General features: G+C 49.9%; 1 protein-coding gene across 6 annotated transcripts in view; it reads left to right on the top strand.

The window, feature by feature from the left end:
- Positions 1-23,337, top strand: part of Yod1 (Yod1 deubiquitinase) — a 29,024-nt gene extending 5,687 nt beyond the window's left edge. For 3 of the 6 annotated variants that reach the window (XM_077691386.1, XM_077691388.1, XM_077691389.1), the window contains 4 exons: positions 338-471; positions 3,789-4,059; positions 6,921-7,121; positions 22,583-23,337. In XM_077691386.1, the coding sequence (XP_077547512.1) occupies positions 3,790-4,059; positions 6,921-7,121; positions 22,583-23,122 (1,011 nt within the window). In that variant the 5' untranslated portion in view covers positions 338-471; position 3,789 and the 3' untranslated portion in view covers positions 23,123-23,337. Of the gene's footprint in view, positions 1-337; positions 472-3,772; positions 4,060-6,920; positions 7,122-22,582 lie in introns of all 6 variants that reach the window. The other 3 variants (XM_077691391.1, XM_077691387.1, XM_077691390.1) reach the window with 3 other exon arrangements.
- The last annotated feature ends 1,256 nt before the right edge of the window (positions 23,338-24,593 follow it).

Genomic DNA, 24,593 nt, shown 5'->3' with positions numbered 1-24,593 from the left:
TTCATTGAGTGCTGCAATAAAGGAGTGCACCTAAGTCACGACCAGTTGGAAGTGTGCGTTGGTACTGTGTGCCCGACCTTTTGTTCCTTGCTGCACTGAAGTATTAAGCCAGAGTGGACTTCTCGTATGGCTAACCTTGGAAGGCTGCCGTTGTTGCTGAACTCGGTGGCACAGCGAGTGGGGAAGGCGCACAGCCAGATGCGTGGCCAATGAGAGAGCAGCCGCCCTGCCACTCGCTGACGCCTGGCGCACAGTGGGCTCCCGAGCGGCAGCTTCCCTGCCGACAGGGCATCTGGCACGCGCTGATCCAGGGCTCGCCTTCCCCCTTACCTTTCAGTGGAACCCGACAGACGGCGCTTTTGAGGAGCATCCTGCCTAACACTGCGGAACAGCAGGTGCAGCTAATCGGTGGCCCTCGGGCGGTGGTCTGCATGGCTGGAGGCACCGACCACTGGTGACCCCTTGCTCAGAGTACGTCTCTTCGCTGCTGTGTTCCACTTGTTTCTGCGCTCTGTGCCTGTCCGTAGCATCGCTGCATAGTTAGTGCCACCATTCAAGGAGGCCATGCTTGTACAGGACAGGGTTTGCCTGTGAAGGGCCGAGAGGGTGCTCGTCAACTCCTTGGTCCAGCTGGTTGCCTCCCTGCTGGTCTGCCAGGCTGGCAGCCCTGGCACCTGGCTGGGGCGGTGGGAGGCTCAGGTTCAGTGGGCTTGACAAACCGTGCTGCGCCGGCTTTTCGAGCACCGTCCCGCTGTGGTGGGGCCCCGCAGAGGGTCCCCCGCACCAGATCCTTGTTTTGCGAAGCGCACTCTCCTCGGATTTTTTTTTTCTCATTGAGTCGCGTGGCAAAGCAGCTCCTTTGACATCAGAGTCAGCTTTTGTTGCAGCTAAGTTCATTAAAAGAGTGCCAACACCAATTTTTGGTGTTAATATTATTACAGAGTGCACTTCCTTTGCACAACAGAATACTTTGGCTGAAATATGAGAGGCCTGCGTGGAACATTCTTCAATTTGATCTGATTTATCACGCCGACGGAACAGCACGCAGAGTGGTGCACAGCAGATGCACATCACTGGGTGAGAGCGAAAAGAAGTGACCTAGCCGTCTGCCTCCAACGCTCGTCCGAAACTCGTGACGTCACTTCACACGCACGGCCCGGCGAGCTGCGATCAGGCGCTTGCACGTTAACGAAGTGATACACGTAACCAGAGCTGCGGGCATAACTGCTGCCCAGAAAGACACTCTTACCAAAAATAAGGATCCACGCGCAGGAAAAGGGCCGATAATAAGGCCCAGAATCGCAACAGAAGCCTCCATCAGGTCTTTTATTGAAAGCGGTCATCAAATTTCTTCCGCAATGCTAGGCCCAATGCCTTCAGGCAGCTCATCCCCTCAGCTTCGGTGGCGGGGTAGTCGAAACAACGCCTCCTTCAGCCTTTCCGGTGTTTTGACGTCCGCACAAAGCGGTGAGGCCATTCCGTGGTTGCCACGTGGCCCTCCAGGCTGGAAGCACAGGAAGCCAAAACGGACAATCTTATGGCCGTTCACTGTAACTAATTATCGCGCTCTCAAGCATTTAGCTGTTTTGGGTTCGCCAGGCCATTAATCATTGATAAAATCAACAAAAAAGGAACATAAATTTTTGGTGTCAGTGCTCCTTTAAGTTGCAGGCGGAGGCTACAAAGCGGCAAGACTAGCACCTGGAGGAATCCTAGTTTAAGTAAAAACTATGGCTCACGTTTACCTCTCTTAAACGTAGTGATCAAGAGAGAAAGCAAAGACTGTGCGCTCAGTGTTTCGTCAGTTTGCCTTTGTTTGAGGTTCAGCAGCCTGCGGTCTAGCTGTGTCCGCTGGGTGATTGGATTGATCCTTTGGCTTGCTCTGTCGGGCACCCACAGACAGCTTGGCCAGTGCGCCATCAGTGGCGAGGCTAGCGAACCAAGCACTGGTAAAGCAGCCGGCAAAGAGGCGTGTTCGTGTGCACGCATCGTGTGTTTCTCTCGTCTGATTCATGTGAACTCAGTCTGCCCCGTGTCTTAGTTGAGCCCCTGCCCAGTTACGTGGTACGCTTGCACTGAACTGCGCACAGAGATGGCCCGAGCAGCCGTTCCAGCCTCGCCTGCTGCTACTGCGGCAATAAAGGCGCAGCCGGCGCACTGGTGGCTGAAGATCGTTGTGATGCGATGAATGATCTTGAAAGATGCAGCGTGGTGGAGCTTGTTGCTCTCAAGCTGAGTAGAAACCTCGTGTCGCAGAACGGCGGGTGCAAATCAAAGCAACTCAGCCCCAAAATCTGAACGTGTCTCGCTGAGTAATCTCTGCATTTGATCTGAGAAAGGAAACGGGGGTCTGACCTGCTAGAGGGCCTGCGCAGACAGGCCAGTGAGAAAGACCACAGTCAGAGGAGACACTGTGGTGAATGCATCACACCACCCTTGTGCCCTTTCTGGTGCCGGGCCCAGCTACGTGATTGCTTGCCCAGGCAGCTGCGTGGCACTCGCACTTGCTGAGTTATGTTGGCCCCCCCCCCGGAGGCAGTCTCGGCACTCGTCACTTGAACGATGCCTGAACTGTGACAGCCAGCCCGTCCCTGGCCAGAGTGAGGGGGGATTTGAAGCTCAGGGAAACCACACTCACTCTCCGCTGTATGCTTTTGGGGTTGCGTCTTGGATGTGGCCTATATTTATGCAGAACGCATTGGCCTGGTACTGCGCGTATGCGAGTGAAGTACGGGAGGTAACAGTAGCCTTGCATGTTTTCTTACCAGAGTCGGCGACCTTGACACACACAACTGGCAAAGTGGTGGGGGGAAGGGGACCTAGCTGAGTGCGAGGGAGTCTGGAAGGCTTAGCCTTGGAACTTAGGCCCTGGGGGAGGCCTAAGGGAGGTGGGGGGCAGATGCAGAATGTGTTTGCCCAGTAGCTGCCACGGAAGACATGGTCGGAAGTCGGGGGTAGCCTTAAATATATATACCGTATTTATTCGCATAATGATCGCACTCGCGTAATGATCGCACCCCTGAAGTTCGTCGTCAAAATACGACTTTATTTCCCGCGCAATGATCGCACCCTGAACTTGCCGCAACCATATGTCGTATGTGTGCCAAGTTTGATGACGATGGTCGTGCTTACCTTAGTTTTCTCCTCTTTCAAAGCGGGCATGGCTACGTTATTTCTGCGGACTTGATGGTATTAGCAATATCGGCAAGCATGAGTTCATTATTGGTGCAGAAGAAACTCTTACTAAATGCACATAATGTACTCACGAGACATAAAAAATGCGCTCGGCTTGCTGCATCAGCAGCCGTGTCTTGATGTCCCACACTGTGACAGCAGCAGCCACTTACTGGTCTTCCTGTTCTCACCTCGCACCAAACTCGTTCCGGTGCGTTGCGTAATGAAAACGCTGCATTGTGGTCATTCGGTGGTTGGTGGGGTTATGTTTTTATCTGTAGTGTTGATTATGTTCATGAGACTTATCGTAAACATTCTGACCTGCAACTTGCGTTTTCTGCGCTCAAACTTTTTTCGCGAAAAATTTACCTCACGTAGTGATTGCACCCCTAAATTTGCATCATATTTTTGGGAAAAAAAGTGCGATCATTACGTGAGTAAATACGGTACATGTACTCACATTAGGGTGGAGGCATAACCCCCCTGAAATAAATTTCTGGCTACGCCACTGGTAGCTTCGATGCGTTCTAAGCCCCAAAATCTGAGCTGCTCGAATTTGGAAGTGGGGACTGAAAGGCTCGATTTGCGGGGCTATAAGGGCGGTGCCGCTGCAGGATGGCGTCCCCTGGCCCGCTGGTGGTGCGGGTGAAGAGCGCCCAGGGCCAGTTCCGGCTGGACACCCTGAGCGGGGCCAGCACGGTGGAGGAGCTTCAGGGCTGCCTGTTCAGCCTGACGGGCGTGGCCCCCGGGGCCATGCGGCTGCTGCTGGCCACCGACTGCCCGCCCCGGCCCCTGGACTGCTCCGACCCCCAGCGGAGGCTCGACGCGCTGCCCCTGCGCTCGGGGGACACCCTCATCGTCCAGGAGGAGCAGAAGAGGGCCGCTGTGCGTAGCAGTCCGCTTGGCTCGCTTGCAAAGCGCCCATTCCCTGTGAGGGCGGGGCCGGGGAGGTGGGCAAGCTCTCCCCTTGGGGCCCTCCTTCCACCCACGCTCTTTACGCACCTCATCTGCAAATTTGAATGTGAAAACGAGAGTAAGATAAGGAAGCGAAAATAAGACACTGTTTAGGCGCAGACGATTTTCTACCGGCAGAGTAAGAATACTTCTGGCTGCGCCACTGGCCCCGTGGCTCTGAAACCAGTACACAGTTGCCCCACCTAACTTGCTGGCTGGCAGAAAGTTGAAGCCTCAGCCGCAAGCCATAAAGGGAAATTGCGGAAACATGAGTTAACGTTGCCTATCTGAGTGTTGTGTTTCCTTATGTGGAAAGCAAACTCTATTTTATTGGGCTGTGCTCGTTCCGTCCTTGTTTCCCGAGGGGCCGCGCCGGTGCACTTGCCCTTCCTCTGCCTCAGCATGGCAGGAGGCCCCGTGCCGCCCGCATTCTCAGCCGGAGTTTCGCAACCGGTGCATGTTCAAGGTCACCGGCAAGTAGTGCTGCAGACAGGCGCTGTCGTCTACTACCCGCCTCAAGCACTACCTTACAATGTACGAACACCAACTAGCCCAGCCGTCGATGCTGCTGAACTATATTGAAAAACCTCAGCAAAGAAAGAGGCTGGTCGTCAGTGATGTTCCGTAGTGACGAGAAAAATTCCCATTTCTAGGTTCAGAAATTCTCTATTTCTAGCATTTTTTTTCCCCGCCGATTTTTGAAGAGTTTCCTTCAAATTTCCCTTTGTTCTCTTTTAAGTGTTGATAGATGTTTACGTAGATTTCTGTTCCCCTTTAAAGGTTAGCCAGCGCCACCTATGTGAACTTAGTGTAGCCTCAGCAGCATTTCACTATGCATTTCTTGTTTTGTGCCAGCCAGAGTGCCCACTGCACGCAAAAGCTGCAAGCTACAGCTGCCGGTATTGAAAACAACGGCATTGGTGGGTAATTGAGGCAATTTAAGCAGCTCAGCACCGGGACTGCTGCCGCCTTTCTCTTGTAGGCAGCATGTGGACCAGGGCATTTTTGCACATTGCGCACGAATGCATGCAGACAGGCACAGCCCTTGAGCCATCGCCGCTTTCTCTCGTATTATTCTTTGCTCTGTGCTTTCCCGTCCTCCTAGTCCTGCCTCTCAATATCCGTTCTATTGCCCTCAAGGCCCACCTGTTGTCGGTTCTTTTTCTTAATTCCAACTATGGTACCATCTACTCGAGTTTGTTCCCTGATCCACAATGCTCGATTCCAGTCCATTAGTGTTAGCCCTACGATGAATACGCTTGTTTGGCCCACCCAACTTTTACCATGTGGAAGTCCCATCCTCGACGAGCCCCAATTTCTGCCCTCAAGTGGCGTCCAGGCCCCTTGCACCCACACGGGGGGGCTCACAACTGTGCTTGCAAGTGGTGGCTGCAGAAAGGAGCGCAACTCTGCTTATTCCAGAGTGTCAACTGGGGAGCCAGGTGCAGTGGGTGCTGTGAAGACCTCCTGTGCTCGCACCAGTTTGCTTCAGAATTGTGGACGATTTCAGCCTGCGACCTTGTCACCCCGCCGTAGGAATCCACGCGTGCAGATAAGCCTGGTATTTCGCAAAATGGTCCGGTGTGGATGAGTGAATCACCTGCGGCCACCTGCAGACTGTTTGGGCTGAAGGGGGCTTTCAGCCGAACCGAAACTAATGTTTCAGTGGCTGCCTGGGACAAAGTTGTTCTGGCAGCACTGACGTTGGAGTGTGCTGTCAAGGAAGCATGTGCTGCGCTGATTGGAGCTGGTTTCGGCATGCATGTCTGAGACATCATTTTCATAAATTGTGTCGCCGAGAAGTATAGTACAGCTGAGCCCTCACAAAAGGACATTTCTGTGTAAGTAGTTTGGCAAAACCTTGTTGAAGGAAGTGTTAACAGTGTAGAACGAGTAGTGGCTAGTCATGGTTGCTGCCAACAACGCATGATTTGGTGCTTATAATTGGGGAAACATTTGAGGCTTTCAGGGCCTCGATGACTGCCCTCGGTTGGGATGAATGCGGGTGGCCTGTGGTCCCCTTGGGGCAGGGCTGCTGTGGGGTGTGGGCGTAGCGCTTGCGCAGTCACCCCGCGCCACGGAGCGGAAGCATCGCTTTGTAGGGTGGCCAGATAACATTGCAGGCCTAAGTTAAGTTGGCGGCACCTCTTGCGAGAGAAGGAATTGCGTGGCCAATGGGCCTCGGAGTGAATTGCGGCCACTATCATCGCTCCCATCGGGGGCCGCTGTTATCTTCTTGGCCGCCAAGCTTCGTAGACTATGTCCGTTGTACAGTATAGCCCACTTTCAGCTCTACAAAGAACAAGTGTTCGTTTCCCATTACCATTTGTATAGGTGGTATTCGTTGAAAAGTTTGGCTGTCAATTTCTTCGCTTGGCAACACTGTAGACGGCCACAGACATGGCTGATGTGCCACGGACACGGTGCGGCTTGGGCCACTGCGCCCACACGCCGAAGAAAAAAAAACACTGGCATGCGTCATCTGCTCCGTTTCAACCCAATTCTCATAGGTGGTGTCAACAGAGATGTTATTAATCGCGTTCACATTGGACTCGAGGCAGTACTTTGCATTCGGCGGGGTAGAGTTGTTAACGTGCAACACAGTCATGTGCTTGGCACGGACAAGTACCGGCATCCCGCGGAGCCCGACGTAACGAGTGACGGCGCACTCACACGGTTGCCTGCATGCGCGCCTCAGCAGTGGATACAAGCAATGCTTGTATTGTATGCTCAGATAGGACAGCAAGCGGGAGCGATTCCCCTCTCTCGATCACCGCTCTTTCCCCGTGCAGCAGAAGAAGCGGGAGGAGCCCACCGAGGCGGAGTGGCAGCAGTGGAGCAGCCCCAGCCAGAAGGAGGAAGCGGGCGTGCCCCTGCCGGGCGTGCTGGTGCGGCGGCCCGTGCCTGCGGACAACTCGTGCCTCTTCACCAGCGTCTACCTGGCCCTGTCGGGAGGGGACTACGACGCGGGCGCCGGGGCTGCTCTGCGCCAGGCGAGTGGCTTAGCCAGCGCAGGCTGCTCTGCCCAGCTAGCAGGCTAGAGCATGAGAACCGAGGGTGCAGCCAACGGGGCACCGCTGAGGATTCGGTTGGCTGGCGCCCAAGTCATGGAGGTGCAGACGGGACGCAGCGCTCGTGTTGGGCTTTCCTCCTCTGCGTCCCACCTGTTCGCGTGGTTGCACCGCTATGAATGTGTGCCGAGTGGCCCAGTTCTCAACTCGGTTGACTATGCTTCAAGGGGACTCCAAAGTGTAAAAGCAAATGGGCCTGTGTCGCGAGTACAAATACAACAGAGTGTCGCGAATACAAATACAACGTTTGCAGCAGCAGCAGCAGCACTTGCTTATCAACACAGAAAGTGCCAAGAACGGGAAAGCAGCTATCACCACCCCCTACATTTTCCCGCTCAACAATTTCTGGTGTGACAAATTGCAAATGCACTGTGTGGAGCTTGCCTGAGCATTTTTCCGAAAGTAACAGGGACATGGCAAATGTTTGCGGGAAAATTTGATCATCACGAATTTTTTAAGGCACAGAAACATCAGCTAGCAAACATTATAAAATATGAGGCCCCAGTGCAGACGGTAGGCGTTGTTTCAGTTTTGATTTCGGTGAAAAATGTTTTGCCTTGCGTACAAGCGTAGTAAAAACATCACGTGCTCCTAGGTGGTAGCAGGGTGTTGAACCGGAATTTTTTCGGGTTCGGTTTCAGGTGTTACGGGTTCGTTCCCAAGCCCGACTCAGTTTTGGTTCGAACCGGCTGAAATGAGTTGGGATAAAAAAAAACAGGAGTGTTTCTTTGTTTTACTCTTTTAGTGCTGTGTTTTTGTTTCTCTGACACGCTGGTATTAAACAAATTCATAATGTAGGTTTCTTTTGTAAATGTTATGACCTGGCCAACTTAACTGTACAATCCACTGCAAAATTTTTTCCATTGGAGGCCAGCGATTGCAACACTTCCTGAAGTGAAATAAAAGGTTTGCAGGGACACTAAAGGAACACTAAAGGGTAAAAAGAAGTTGGCCTTATCGACAGATTACGGTGCCGACAACCTAAATGCATTATTCTTGCGACTAGCAGCTGTTTAAATAAGGCAGAAAACACCAGAAACATGAGAACAGGTGACGACCCCCCGTATGCTTTTGGGTACTATGGTTTGTGACGTCACGAAAGGTGTGCATGGCAAGAGCTCATTGCATAAACAGATCCTGAGGGGTTGAGCACGGGAAACAAATGTAAATCAAAGCTTTCCAGGAGCTCATTATATCTAAAAAAACACAGACTACAGCTTTTATACACTGCGAGGCAGGCTGCTTCCCTCACTGTTCAGTCAGCCATCATGCTTCCAGCAATTAGCAAAGTAATGAGCGCCCGAGCCTCTGCAAGCAACATGCCTGGCAGGAAGCAGCTGAGGTCCCTTCACTGGAAGCGGCACAAGGAACAAGGTGCACTGCAGGTGGTCAAACCTGACCTTCCCGTCTGCTGTTCTCCACGCGGATGTTGCTGTCGGCAAAGCGTGCCCGCGCCCAGTTCGAACATGATCGCCCGTGAAATGAACTCGCTGCGAGCGGTCAGCTGACCGATGCGCCCTTGTGCTCTTCCGTTCCCCTTGCGCCGCCGTTGGTGATCCGTGGAGAGCTCTGCCCTTGTTGTGTTTGAGCCAGGGAGAGAGCGCGGGCCATGACGACTGCTCGACACGGCTGCCGTGAAGAGTGCTTATCACGCCGCGCAAGAGAAGGTGACGTCCAGACGAGGGGAAATGAAGGCGCCCTCCTAAATGGCGCCAGCTGGGAGCCCGGGATGCGGCGCTTGATACTGGAAACGACGCTTGTTGCTCCCCAAGAGGCTTCGCTCGCAGGCGGCTGGAACCCTGAGCAGGCGGGCACACTGGCCACCCGACCATCTGAAGGCGTTGCTCGACACGGCTGCCGTGAAGAGTGCTTATTTCACGCTAGGTTCACGCCGCGCAAGAGAAGGTGACGTCCAGACGAGGTGAAATGAAGGCGCCCTCCTAAATGGCGCCAGCTGGGAGCCCGGGATGCGGCGCTTGATACTGGAAACGACGCTTGTTGCTCCCCAAGAGGCTTCGCTCGCAGGCGGCTGGAACCCTGAGCAGGCGGGCACACCGGCCACCCGACCATCTGAAGGCGTTGCTCATTTCATCGGGGGAAAATGTTGCTCTAGTCGGCCATGGCTACCGTTGCCAGCGTTAACGCTCTACACCAAACCAGTGGTGCCACGAAAAAATGAAAGGGATGTGGGTGAGAGAAATTCTAGCTTTTTTTGCCTATTTCTCAGCAGATATGCATTGTTGCGTGTCGAACAAAAGCTGAGAGAGCCACGAAACTTTCCATCTTTCAGTTAAAACAAAATTTCATTCAGCCTTTAGCGTCCCTCTTTCGGGACCGCTCCATAGACCATCGATCACATATGATCGATGGTTCCGCGAGCCTGCAGAATACAAATTTTTGCTTGATGGAACACCTAGCGACATCTAGGAGATAGTTTGAAAACTGGAGTTTTCTCTTTTGTGAAGTTTCTTTTTTTTATCGCCAGGCGGCAACGCATCAGATATTTTATTCTGACGGGCAGTGGTTTCGAATGTAAACAAACATGGCGTCATACTCGCGCGAGCGCGATAAGAAATCCGCCTCGTCTCGTCTCGCATATCTTCGCCTTCTACTGTGGATTTTAACGATGAGAGTGACAGTGAAGAGTCGGAATGTGGCTTTAGAGATTGGATTTCAGCTCGAGTGAGGATTCGGGTGTCGATCAGCCTGGAACATCAAATCGCGCTCAAAGATGGGTGTTGGTTTCGGTTCCAATTGGCTCTGGAGTAGGTATGTGCGCTCGAAATATGTTCTGGCTGGTTTATATTTGTTCGCTAGGGTGTTAACTACCTATGGTGGTGATCTTCTGCCACCAGCGCAGAAACGGATCAAGTTTTCGCCAAGACAAGCTCACGGCGTGTACCTGGGCGACGACGTAACCATGGCCCTAGTGCCATGGCTACGTGCCCTAGTGCCATGGCCCTAGGGCCATGGCTACGTCGTCAAAGCACAGACAAAACAAAAAACCAGCTACACCTAGCCGCATCAAACTTTCGCGATGAAGAAGCAAAGCATTGTGTTAGATTTTGTATATCCTGAAATACTTTTATTCTATTTTTAATATTTTTATATTTACACTTTTTTCTATCTTTTTCTGTAGTTTTTTTACATAGTTCTTACTTTCAGATTTTTTCATGGTTCTATCGTCAGTGTTGAAGTAAAACTTGCTATTGTATGTCAAAGAACATATAATTAGCTGCATTTTGGTATATGCTAAGGCAGGGTGGTGACTTTGCTTTATGTAAAAAAAATTTGCACCGAGACCTCCCTTTTTCATCACTTTTTGCGGCGGTCCCGAAAGAGTTAAAGGAGCCATGAAGACAAAACACAAGTTTGTGCTATTCGAAAGATTTTGTGTTTCATAGTGCCCCCAGCACTTGTCCAAATGCAAATGATGCTTTATTCACTGAGAAATTAATGAAGTTAATTTTGATTTTCCCGTTAAATTGTGCGTTTTCATTGTCTGTAATGACATCACAGGGCCTTGTTTACTGTTAGTGAACCTAGATGGCGCCACCACACCGCAGCAAGCCGTTTTCGCCTTTGGCTTGTTTGTGAACGTATTTGTACCTGGCTTGTTTTGTTCATGGAGACAATCGTTTCGTGAAGCATGGTGCTTGCTCAACAAATACGGTCATGTAAGACATCACCGCTTGCGTCAATCGGCCAGTGTCGTCCGAAACAACCCCAAAGCCCCGCAGTCCTGTGCAGCTAAACCAAGCATAGTGCACGCAGTACCAACAGCAGCATACGCATCGGTACTTCTATGTTTACGTCTGCTTTCGTAACTCCCACTGTTTGTCCCACCATTCCTAGGACTTTCAAAAGAATATGCCCGGAATTTAAGGGGACATGCTTCTTGAAACAACTTTTTTTTAATAATGAAGTTAGGAGGCAGAAATTTTCACAGCTTGTAAAGATTGAGCTCCTCTGGTCATATACGCAATCAGATATCGAATAGCTGCTCCGGATAAAGTGTTACGCAACATGACTTTCAGAAAAAGGGCTTTTTTGTTGTGCACACTTTCCTTATAGTAAAAATTTTTCCTGGAACTTTTAAAATAGCCTAGGTGGTTCCTTATTAACTGCAGAGTGCACAAATCTACCTGAAAAAGCCTCATATTCATTTTCCTCACCACGAAAAAAAAATGACTGGTAGTGTGCCTTTTCTTGTTCTGTATATTTTTGTTTTATGATCGTCAGAAATACCTAAGGACACAAATTGCATAATGAACAAGGTTTCTGCACTCTACGTGTTATAATGAACATCTGTGCAAAATTTCATCATGATACAACTACTTTAAGTGGGAAAATAAGTGTGCACAAACTCAGAAAACGGACAAAAACAACAAACTGAGAAAAATGCAATTTCAAGTTTATTTCTTTGGCAGATTCAAAAATTCTTGCTCAAACAACATGAAACTTGGTGGGGATATAGCCTGAAATGTCCACACTGAGGTACTAAAACTAGAACGCTCCTGCTGCATAAGTTGCACCCTCACGGTTCTTGCGGGTGGAGTCCTCGGTACAGGCCCGTTTCACCAGGCTGTGGCGATGGGACTTAGCCTCAGCAGTCAGCCTGGCAGACATCTGCCTGATCCTCCGCTGGTCACTTGCACTGCTTATTATAACCAGTTCTTCTGAAGGGAAGATTCCCAGTTCTTGGAGAACTTGCCCAAAGCTAGTGGCCCTGTTGAACCACAACACCGTGAGAGCAGTGGCCGTCTCCACTACAGTGAACTGCAGGTTGTACGATACCGTCATGTGCCAGGTGCGCAGTGTTGCTTCTGTCTCCATGGCATGGGATGAGTAGTCGACATTTTTTCCACACACAGGGGCATGAAAGGCTTGCCACACTTCCTCCTCTTGCTATTCAAGCTTTTGGTGGTCGCTGCAATCTTGCCAGTAGTTTGACAGCACCTCAAAATCCAGGCAGAGACCAGTGTCGAGAGAAATGGCAGTACCAACACAGTTGTGGCTTTTGTGTCCTTGTTTCTGCCAAGTACCGTCAAACATCGCACTGACGTCAGTGTGACCAGTTTGCAACGCAGTTACTTGCCTTGCTTTAGCATGGTTGTCACAGACGACTTTTGTGGCTGCGGCATCTTTCTTGGCAATGTTGTGGAGCGTCTTTTGGTGCAGTGGTTTTGGTAGACCAATAATGGCACAAAACCTGCACGGCTGATAGTGTCCAATGCCAATCGCACGTGCAGCGAGTACTGCTTTCACATTGATGGCAAAACTATCACGGGGACTTCCCCTGGAGAGTTCCGGGTTGCGGCCTCCGCGGCCGATGGCGGCAGCGCGCTGCGACGAGTATACAGAAGAAACCACTCCTGGAGGGCACTCCACATTTTTGCAATTGAGTTCCAGTACTGATGCGAGGCCCTTGCACTTGTTTGTGACCTCAACTACGACGAGTTCGTACTTCCTGCACATCGCGCATACGGCGCCGCTCACAAGGTCACTCAGACCGTCGACTTCGGAGATAACTGTGCTTGCACCACTTTCGTTGCCGACTGTCTCCCCGCCTTGGAAGGCTGAAACTTCTTCTCCGATGCGCTTACAAAGCTGATAGCGTCACTGATAAAACCAGTCTCGCCTGGTTGAGCCGCGCTCGCAACGCTTGAAGGCGCGTCGCCGTTAGGCCTCGCCGTGCCGGTCGTGCCGGCGTTGGCCGTAATCGTTGCAATGCCGCGCTGCTTCCACTTTCCCTTGTACGGGCGTGAAGTCTGGGACTTGCGGCGATGAAAGTCATGCTTCTTCTCACCGTTCGTGATTAACAATACACGATAAGGAAATAGAAAAGATAGCACGAAGTAGCGAACGGAACGGCGGAGGCGATGGCGGCTCACAGGCGGCGCCATCTTTTTCGTGAGGGTTTCCTTGTGTGTCATCCAAGTTTGGACTAGTGGAGCTTTGAATGTGACCCTCATGCAGTTCGGTCTCTTAATGGCAGCGGCTTTGACTTTGACTCTTTGCCATTTGATTTCGCACAAAGAAAGCTTTGTGTTCAGCCATCGTCATCGTTAAGGGAGGGCTGGATGATTTTTCTGCTTAACTGTGCACGGCCATGCATCCACCTCCAAGTCCCAACTGCTTCCAGCGTGTCGGAAATGCGTCGGTGCTGGAGGACTCGGGCAGATGCACCTCTGTGTGAAACAACTGGTCGCGTGCTTTGCGTACGCATTGGAAAACACAGGCCGACGTTAACACTCTGCCACATTTTTTAACGCCTTGGCTGTGTATTGCTGCCAGCCTTTATTCCACACAGGTGGTAAAAGGGGGAGGGGAGGAGGCAGGGCTTGTAGCTTGGGCTGTTGGGTGGTTGAATCACTTCGGCTCTCGATAAAATGACCACTGCAAACGCGGAATTTCCATTGCAGCTCTCAGCCCCCCATGCTGTCACTGATGAAAGCAGAAGTCACAAAGCTCACGTTTACAGAAAGTAAGTGTAAACTGCCGCGGCGTTTCTAGGCCACACGGTAATCGAACTCATACTTAAGTGATTTTCTCTTCAAAGCACACGTATCGAGGTATCCCACCATTCGGCTGCTGTGGTAACCGTAGTCATTGAAACCAGTGAAAATAATTTAACTCCTTCGGGACCACGGGAAAATTGACCGATTTTTAGGGGTCGAAGAAAATATATTTTTTTCTGCTAAAAAAATTTTAGGCATTAATTAAAGGAACACAAAATGGTGAATATTTAGTAGCCTTTCCAATAACACCAGTTTTTTTAAATGTTTTCATACATCATAGTTGTCGAAGAAAATGATAGAAGAGGAGGTGTGCATAACAAACCACCGGTAGTAGAAAAAGATTAGAATATTCTTTTTATTCTTTTTGTTGGGAAAAATATCTAAAATATGCCCTAGAAAAAATGTCGACTTACGCGGAACAGTTTGTCAGATATAAAAATAAATGTTAGCACACGTGGTGCTTGTGCCATGTGATGAAGCGCAACCTTCATTTCAAAATGTGGAATTTCGGGTCGTTTCCTGCAAGAAACCTGGCAGTTTGACATTATCAGAGGCACCAATTTGCCCCTACGTAACGTAAAAACATCTTGTCCATGACTGACTTTGCATTCACGGCCAGCACAGTATTTGGGACAACCACGCGATGAGGAAAAATATGCATGAAGTTGAAAACGGAACTCCGTGGTTGATGCTTGTTGGCATTCACTGTAAGTTATCTCTCAAAGCATAAGGTTGTCCTTTATTATCATCTTCTGATTTGCTATTGTAGCCTTGCTTTCAGGAATGAGGTGTGATGCCCTGCAAACTTTGGCCGAGTAGCTGATGCGCGATAAAAAAGATCGGCAGTGGGAAGGTCCGTTGGCCAGCTCTGACCCGCACCACCACCAACATCTGGTGGAGGCTGCCAATACTCGGGGCTTCTTGGACTCGCCCGGTGGTCGCCCCACCTCCTGCATTGCAGCACCACCTAGCATTGAAACAGTACAAAACTTATTGGAGGCTCCGTCCGAACAGACAGTTCAAGTGGGAAGCAGCACTATACCCCCGTGGATATCCTCGTAAGGAAACGAAACTGGCAGGCTAACAGCTGGCGGTGTGTAAAGCCAGTTCGGAGCGCTCTCCTCGTCGGAACAGATATCTGGCGACTGGGTGTGATCTTTTGACTTGCATCGGAAGTCGCAGAAATCGGGTTAGGGTTGGGTGAAATGAGAAGCGGTATGCTTTTTTCGAGGATCCATCGCGGACGCTCAAGGTGCCAAGGCAGGTAGGGTTGAAGTTGGGTAACTGCGTAGTAGCGCCAAATATAAATTTCGCGATGCAGAAACGAAACCGAAACTGTTGTAAACTGTTCGCGAACGGTCCTGGGGTAAGTAGAACTACCACAGTACTTAGAACAACGTGCGAAAAGGCAATAAAACAGCCTAAAATCATAAAGTAGCTTTGCAAACAGGCACTACTTGATGAGTTGTGCTATTTTCAGGCATTATTACTGTCAGAGGGCAAATCTGACGATTCAAAATAATTTTCTGATTCACCATTCGTGCCCTGATAACAAAAACGAAACACTGATGCAGAGTAATTACGAGGGGCACGCATTCTTCTTTGGTAGCAGTGACGCGCGATGACCACGCCCCTTTTCCACACCCAGGTGATGCAAACGCGTGTCAAAAATCACGTTTTTGTTGCAAAAATGAAAACAAAACTGATTTTGAGAAAATTTTCTGAGCTAACTCCAAATAGCTTTACTTGTTCCAGCAATGCCTGGAACGCCGTGAAAAGGGGCTCCCAAGGTATAGTTCAAATTGAACGGTTTTAAATAGGCACAGTAACGAAAGAGATAAACTGGTGGAAATGAATGCTCATGCTAATAGTTTTATTCGTACTCAAATCGGGTGGAGACAGGCGTACAGCGCTGCAAAAAGTGCTCATGTCAATGAGGCCTATACCGAATTTTAGAAGCGCTCAACGAGTTTACGTAGCCGTTAGTGCATCTAATAACTTAACAGATCTTCCTGACTTCGTTTCACTGCACATATCCGCTTACAACACCACCTAAACATTAAAAGAACCGAAGGAAACACGACAAAAACAACAGCCCATTCCAGTAACGAGGGAAGCGGCGTGTGGTGGCGCCACCCGTCCAGCCGCCCAGTCCTGATGGGAGGGACCACAGTGGAACCTCGTCGGTACGTTTCTGTGTAATACGTTTTTCTTTTGATTCCCAGCTGATATCCCTTGGGAATAATGCATTCCCTCGCGTTTATTACGATTAATTTTTGCTGAAAATGGGACAGTACTGTTATATTCAGTTTCGGTTTACTTTTATGTTCTTTCACCCCCAGGGGGCGCGTCTGTTCTTCATGTATATATTCGATGTGTGAAGTACAATAACCAGTTGTTCAACCAGTTCAGATGAACTCCACAGGTTGTTGAGCCTTGACATCATCGAATGTGTCGATGCTTCTGAATGGGTTTCGCCCATTGTTGTCGTTGACAAGAGAGATGGCAGCATCAGGATTTGTGTTGACCTTCGGGAGCCTAACAAGGCCATTGTACCAGACAGCTTCCCGTTGCCTCATACAGAGGAACTTCTTCATGCCTTGGTAGGCGCGACACACTTCTCAAAACTTGACTTGGCTGTAGCCTACCCTGACAGCAGGGACCTGACAGCCTTCATCACACATGAAGGGCTTTTTCGGTTCAAAAGAGTTTGTTTTGGGTTAGCTTCTGCCCCATCGGCCGTCTCGAGAGCGCCGGCCACCGGCTTGGCTCAAAGACTATCAGACGCATTAGTTGTCTGTGTGTATAGAACAGTGTGTGTGTAGAGTGTAAATATGTACAGTGCATGCTAGGGGTTTCTAACACTTACTAACAACTAATCACTAAATATAAGGGAGGGAGTATGTTATATTCAGTTTCGGTTTACTTTTATGTTCTTTCACCCCCAGGGGGCGCGTCTGTTCTTTATGTATATATTCGATGTGTGAAGTACAATAAACGGCTTTCGTACGGTGGTGCTGCCGGTGCTTACGTCCTTCGCAAACACCACGAGTACTACTTGGGAAGTGGATCTTGGCCGACATATCTATAAATATTACGTGTACTCTTCGGTATGCTAGCTCGAACCCCATCCCATCAAGCTACAACCTGCATGATGTTGCAGGGCCGCTGCCAGGTGTGTCTGCTCTGTTCTGGGAGAAGCTGCGCATGCTCTCGACCTTCCCGACTTCTCTCCGCGCTACCCCCCGTGTGTTCCTGTGTTCTCCCCGTGCTGCTGCTGCTGCTGCATTATGCTCTCTGCTTTGCTCTCCTCTGGCTGGCTTGTTGCTGGGGGGGCGGTGCTGCCAGGCCTGTGGAAATGGGGAGGAGAGGCGAGGAATTCAGGCTAGAAGAAAACAAAAACTGTACGCAAATTTGAAGAGCACCTGAAGGGGAAGAGCGGAGGCTTTGAGCGCGACCAATGGGTTGCCATTTCAGTGCTCAGCGATATTGTCGGTCGGTGAAAGAAAACCTTGAAAGAAGCGGCAAGTTTTCAGCCCTGCTGGGAAAGAAATGCGAAGCACGAAGTGGAAGGCATTCTGCTTACATGGCGCAAAGGAGGCAGAGCGTCAGGAGCGAACGTCGACGGGTCAGTCCTATGCGAAAGCGTTGCCAACATCACGCTCTCGTTGGGTATTGAAGACTTCCACGCGTCCGGCGGCTGACGCCACTTTTAACGTAAACTTCGCTCAAGTAAGCTGTATAATTAGGAAAAGAAAAGGAATGGCCATGCGACCCACTAGCTCATTTCCCGCAACAGAACCTATGACGTCATACCAGCCAGCTCTGCGATTGGCGGAGGCCAGAAGAAAGAAGCAAATGCGAGTTAGGCAGAGCTTATAAGCTTGCTGAATGAGCTATTTGCGCTTAAATTCAGGGCACATTCTTTTTATACCAGTGAGAATGGTGGGACAAACAGGGGAAGTTACAAAAGCATACGTAAACATAGAAGTACCAATGTATACTGCTGTTGGTACTGCGCACAGTATGCTTGGTTTAGCTGCACAGGACTGCGGCGCTTTGGAATAGTCTCGGACGACACTGGCTGATTGACGCAAGCAACGGTGTTTTACGTGACCCTATTTGTCAAGCGAGCACTCTGTTTGATGAAACCATTATTTTCTCCTTGAACAAAAACAAGCCAGGTTTAAATACGGTCACAAACAAACCAAAGGCAGAAAACAGCATCCCGCGGCATGGTGGCGCCATCTGGGTTGACTAACAGTAAGCAAGCCTCCGCTCCACACCGTTTAGCCGAAAGACCTGTTCTTATGTCATTGCAAACGTCGTTCAAACACACGTTTTGCCGTGAGAATAAAAATTGTAGCTTAAACTGATTAATTTCGCAGTGAATAAAGCATTGACGGCTTCCGGACAAGCGCTGGGGGCACTATAGAACAGGAAATCTTTCGAATAAAGCAAACTTGTATTTTGTCTGCATGGGCCCTTTAAGGCACGACACGGATGGTGGCGCGCACCAGTGTCCCGCAAAGCAAGAAATAATGGCAGCTTCGGTTTTTACATTTCAGAAATTCACTTGTAGATGTTGAAAAGGAGAAAGTGCAGCACAACTCGACAAGCCAGTTCAGTGTTGCGTAATGAAAGCGGGTTGCGCTGGGGGAGTGTGCATATTTTCCTCCTTTCCTGAACCTCTTCGGGTTGTGCGATTTTCGCATAATACGTTTTATTTTCTGGTTCCCGGGAAAAACGTGTCAACGCGACTTCGCTGTAGTTGTTGTAGGGGCAGTACCTAGGATAGGATGATTTGGTAATGGATGGTTAGGTGGTGTTGCTTTGACCGTGTGTGCACTTTATTGTAGTGACTTTTTGTTTGATTGGAGATTGTCTTTTTATTAAGTTATTTATTTGGATCAGCTTTGTGCTGTTTATTGCTTGAGTGGTTTGCTTTAGGGTTCTCCAAGTGTGGGTATTAAATGTGCGTTTGGGTAAAACAACCAACCGCTTTACCGCATCCATTTTTCTAAGCTGGTCGAGACACCGTCACATGACACAGAGTGTGCTGCATCATGTGTGTCCCCATTCCTTTTGACAAATGTTTGCCACAAGAGACTAGACAGCTGCGCATATTGCGCCTTTTTGATACAATTCCATTTTCCTGCGCCAAGCTGCTCCAAAAGCACGCAAATGGCGAAAATTGCGCCAAACTGCTCCAGAAGAGTCTGAAAGGCACGGAGTTTGCTGCTCATGTCAGTTCTGGCGGGGACGGAAGCCTCCCGCATCCCGGTCACCGCTTTTATTGTCGGTCAATTGCAAACACAGAAATGGCAAAAATAGAAAGACTGAAATGAAGCAAACGATAGCTTCTAAAACACTATTGGCTTTCCGTCCGGGTATGCTGAAACGGCCTTCCTGATTGGGCATCGCTGTGGCTACAAACATGGCCGCCGCCTGATGCGGCTGCTACTGCCTACTTCACGCGCTCAGTGTGCATCGCCGATATTTTCCCTGGTTTATTTTACGCTATCTGCTGGGTTCCAGTCTATTAATTCTATCAGTTGTGGCTCTGAACAGTGACGTTAACGCGGGGATATGGTTTGAGATTGGTGCGAGATTACGAGAAGTTGCGCGGCTCGAAAAAAAGTTCATTGAAATGTGGGGCCTACAACTTCAGCGTGGTTTGTCCTTGAGTGCGAAACGCGGTGCGTGCGTCTATAATCGGATTCGTGAAGTGAACTTTTTCGCTCGTTGTGGTGCTATAAAATGCTGAGGTGTTGCTGTGCTTCGAAGCGCGATCGCGAGCCTCGGGGATGGAACGGTCGACACGAAAGTTGCAGGCTTTGCTGCGGCGCCGCGACCTGTTCAGGCAGCGCCCAATAGCTGCAGGACTGCATGTTTGCCATAGCACACGACTAATAACACTTGATGTATGCGAAGTGAAATTTAATGCCAAAATCTAGGTGGCTAAACAGTAACGCTACTCAAATGACCATGGGGTGAACGTGCGCCCCGGGGACTGAAACGGGTAGGCTGGTTGGGCTATGCGACCGTTAGCTTGAAGTTGCTCAGCTGTTGCCGTGACTACACTCGTTCGTAAACCGCAGCCTAAGATTACAAAAATAATAATTTTAGCATTGAAATGGTAAAAAAACACGCCACAATTGCAGAGCCCTTAAATTTGATAATGTTAGCGGCAGTTTGTTGTCAGTGTTGCGTACAGCCGCAACACACTATCACTAGTTAAGAAGAAGGTAGTGCAGTAAGAACTTTGTGATACTCTTAAAAAATTCTTTCACATAAGGTTGTTTCAGTGTTCTGTGTATTCAAAACTGATTGGAATGTATACTTGACCCTTCAAATTGCTGAAATTATGATTTTAATCTCACAAGACGATGTAATAAATGTCCCTAACTGCTCCAAATCAAGATTCTTCTGCTCCAAAATCGAAATTTTGCTGCTCCGAAAACTGCTCCCAAATCTCTTTGGGCTGTCTCACCCCTGGGCAGATAACTTGGTAAAAATCAACTTGTTTATTACGACTTATGATGGTTTTATCAGAATGGGCAGAGCGTGAACGGACGATGCTGCTGCATTATCTCTCGGCAGCGTCTCCCGTTTTTATCAACAATGCTTCGAGCAAAAGAAGTTCTCACATTTACCAGACTGCTCTGCTCGAAATCTTGGGTTTACAGCTGTTCCCAGAACCGGTTCGGAACAGTTCCTTCGGTTCGTTTCGGTTTGGGTACAGTTCCAAAATGGCTAGAAAAAGTATTGGTTCAGTTTGGCTCAGGGCAAAAAATTCGGGTTCGGTTCTGGTTTTTGCTTCCAGTTCCAGTGTCTGACACACTGGGTGGTAGCACCTTTTTATGATTTCTGTGAAAGTGTTATCATGCCCTGCGATTACAGAGCGGATGCTTGATGGCAAATTTGCTGTACACCGCCTCACCAAGATGGCGTTGAAACGTCCCTTTCTGACTGGCTACAACGCAAGTGAAAGCCGACAAGAGCAAGCTCTCGGGAACACAGCAATAGCTAAATAATGTCGGACTCCGCTCTCTGAACACTTTGTGACGTGTTCTGAAATGTTACGAAAAATGAGAGGGAAGTGGCCGCTACAATTTATTTCTCTGCAAACCAGGTGCCGTTGGCCATCGAGCGAATGCTGAGAGAGCTACAAAACACGCAACCTTTGAGTTTAAAAGATTTGCAGCCCTTAGCACTTTCCGGACCGCGGAAAAATCAGTTGTTTTTGGCTGTTCCATGAAATATTTTTTTCTTGCCACAGAAAATGACTGATGCTGAAGTGTGAGACGCGAAATGATAGAGAAAGAATAGGGCTTTCTAACATCAAACAACAGATTTTTGCACATTTTATAACAAAATTATCAAAACAAGAAAAAGTAACAAAAAGAAAAAAATGATAAAAACATCAATGCCACTGTGCACAGGGTGCACATAAAAAAATTTTGAAATATACATTTTGAACATAAGGCCCGTACAAAGTAATACTGCAAACGTGTTCTGTAAGTGCAAACGTTATTTACATACATACAATTATATAAACACCTGCCGGTTGTTTTTGGGTAGCCCAGGAAATATTTTTTTTCTTACCACAGAAAATGATGAATGCTGAACCGTAAGTTCTGAAATGACACAGGAAGAATGGGTTTTTCCAACAGCAATAATTTCAAACAACAGGTGCATTAGAAATTTTATTAAGGAATTGTGAAAACAAAACAAATAAGTAGCAAAAAAAAATAAACGATGATAACCTGAATGCAACTTTGCACACGTTAAACATAAAAATAATTTGAAATATACACTTTGAACATCACACACTTATAGAATACTGGAAATATGAGTGGTGTGGGCACAAAAGTTATCTACATACAGAAATATAAACGAACAGCCGGGCGATACTCCGGAGCGCCGTCTTTGAGGAGGAAACTGGACCGTCTGTGCAGTTGGCGCCAAACGGTCTTGCGCGAATGTAGTCGAGCTGCTGCAGATGAGAGCTGTGGCCTTCAGAGCAGGGCCGCATCTGTTTACACCAACGCGAGCCTGTGATAGAGCGACCAGAGAAGAAAGCGAAGCAGGCGACCATTTTCTGCAGTTGATGTAGTATTTTATTTGCTATCTCCAAAAGCAAGCATCCATAAATTTTTTCATGAAGGAACACTGCAAATATCACTCATGTTGATTTTTGGCCTTATATTTGGGTAATGTCTTGTTGTTCGACAATGTTGTTGTTCGACACTGGACTTGGGACGTTTTGATTTGGCTGTGGGTATAAAAGACTATTGGGGAAGAGATTTTAGAGTGGCGCCCCTGGCGGCGCCAACGAGAAACTGAATAGAGGGGAAACAAAGCAGGCGGCACAGGCTTTTTCACGTGGCCAAAGACGTACCGTATATATCTGGAGAACGATATTTACCCATTTATTCAATTCTAGGGAGCACTTTTTAGTATATGTTGATCTGGAAGAATTACTCCAACTGTACACATTTCCGCAAGGGGACGCCATCTTTATAGCCACTTTATAGCTTGGTGCTGTGCTGTGCACCAGGCTATAAAGTGGCCTTTAGGACGCTGATAGTTCCTAATAATTATATTGCGCAGTCGTGTGCAGTTTCCCCTGGCTAAAACCACAGCACATTGCTGGCGCAGAAATGTTTTCCCTGTCTGGCTCTTGCAACGCACTCCGTATGACCTCGTAGAGGCTGCTGGCAAGCGTGGTTGGACCAGGCAGGAGGTCAAAAAAGCGCGCTCTGAGTCTCCCTGGGCTGCAGGCGTGGAGCAGAGCAGCACGCCCGTCTCTTCCCAATGCAACGGTGGTCCCCCCCCCCCCCCTCCGCCGCCGTGCAGGTGATAGCGGACTGTGTGGCGGCGGACCGGGAGACGTACACGGAGGCGTTTCTGGGGCGTCCCAACCGGGAGTACTGCACGTGGATCCTGAACGAGGACCACTGGGGGGGCGCCATCGAGCTGTCGGTGCTGAGCCGGCACTACCGGGTGGAGATGGTGGCGGTGGATGCGCAGAGCGGCCGGCTGCACCGCTTCGGGGGCGGGGAGGAGGCCGGCTGCGACCAGCGGCTGCTGCTGCTCTACGACGGCATCCACTACGACCCGCTGGTGCTGGAGCCCCTGGAGCCCGGGCAGCCCGTGCGCACGCTCTTCCCGGCCCACGAGGACGCCCTGCTGGCCCTGGCCCTCGAGCTGGCCCAGGAGGCCCGCGCCTCCCGCCAGTTCACCGACGTGCGCAACTTCACCCTGCGCTGCCTCGCCTGCGACCTCGGACTCGTCGGCCAGGAAGCCGCCCGGCAGCACGCCGCCCAGACGGGCCACCTGGGCTACGGCGAGGTGGCCCCCTCCGCCGCCTCGGGGGGAGGGGGAGGGGGCACGTAGCGCCCCCTGGTGTCCAAGCGCAGTTTGCCCCTTTCTCCTCTGTTCGTGGCACAGCCTCAGATGGACGTGTCTTCTCTCCGGGGCCAAGTTTCTCGCTCCTGCAGGTCGGCGGTGCCACCGAGGCTGCTGGCAAGGTTCAGGGGGCACCTTGCTTGCCACTTTTAAGGGGCACGTTTTGCGGTTGCGTAATAAAAGCATTGGTGAATGTGTGCGAATGATTTGCAGGATGCCAAGTCTTTCCTCGAGTCACGTGAATTACAGCTGTCGGTGGTGGGCACACCCTGCTGGGCCAGGACTCGCTGATCGGGCAGCTCCGCCGACCTGCCTGTGCTCACTGGAGTAACTTCCGTGGAAGCAGTGGGAAGTCTTGTGTGCCTGCAAGTGGTGTAGTGCCCCGGTCGGGTTCGTAACGGGGCCAGGTCAGACGAGGCCTGCCAGCTATTAGAACTGTTCGGTGCCCTAGCAGGCTTTAGGTCTTTTTGTGTATTTTGCGAGCGCAGGTGATACGATGCATTTCAACCACTGTGCTGCTAGCATGGATCACAGTACTGGCCGAGTTTCAATGGGAAAAAAGTCTGGGTGCTCTGATACCTAAGACATGATTGTCTATTACTGATAAGCAACACACTCAGATAGCAACTTTAGTGCAATTCATTTCTCTGATCATTTCAGTCCCTCCTTGGCCTCAGGAGCCACCAGCTTTCAGTGTGGAGCACTTCAGGGGCCCTTTGTCGTCGCAGCTTGTCCGTGGTCACGGAATCCAGCGAACAAAGTCGCGCACACAACGAGAGGCTGTGAAAAGATCACCGCCTCCTCTGGTTGGGGTCGAATCTGGGCCCCTCACGTTACGACGCTGATGTCAATCCCGTTGCACCACACAGGCACACATTGGTCATATGCAAAGTGGGGAGGGGGGCGTTGTTGCCAGAGAGGCTGCTTTTGCTGGGCGGTATACAAGTACACAATAATATACATTAAGGTAAAAAATCGTGAATTAATGCTTTAATTGCCCCAGATTAATTAAAACTCAATCCGGTGTCTCCTTGGGGGCCTTTTAGGGGCTGTGGCACTTGACTCTTGACACTTAGAATAACAGTACTAGGCTGATACTGAAACTAGTCAAGAGAGGGGGCCACAGCACTGCTCCACACTTGACAGTGCTCCCGTTGAGTGGAACTGATGTAATTTTTTCCCCCCACTGCTGCTTTTGCTGCATTCCCCTACACTGTAGTCACGGATGTGGCCGTTGCGTTGCCCTTGATAATGAAATCACTGGTGGCATGTTGTTACGACGTGTGCTGCTCAGGATCTGCATTCAGCCCCTTGGCCACAGTAGGTGCACTTCTCCGAGCCAGTCCACTCGCCACACCCTTGAGGTGGCTGCTAGCGGTCCATGCAAATCGACGGGGCCTTGTTGCAAGCATGAAGCACAGTATTGTCTATTGCTGGAGGCGGATTTTTTAACAACGAA

The sequence above is a fragment of the Haemaphysalis longicornis genome, unplaced genomic scaffold (genome assembly GCF_048455015.1).
Source record: "Haemaphysalis longicornis isolate Haplotype H1 unplaced genomic scaffold, Haemaphysalis longicornis Haplotype H1 scaffold_10, whole genome shotgun sequence".
Taxonomy (NCBI): domain Eukaryota; kingdom Metazoa; phylum Arthropoda; class Arachnida; order Ixodida; family Ixodidae; genus Haemaphysalis; species Haemaphysalis longicornis.
Note: the sequence above shows the minus strand (reverse complement) of the source record. Positions and strands in the feature narration are given on the sequence as shown.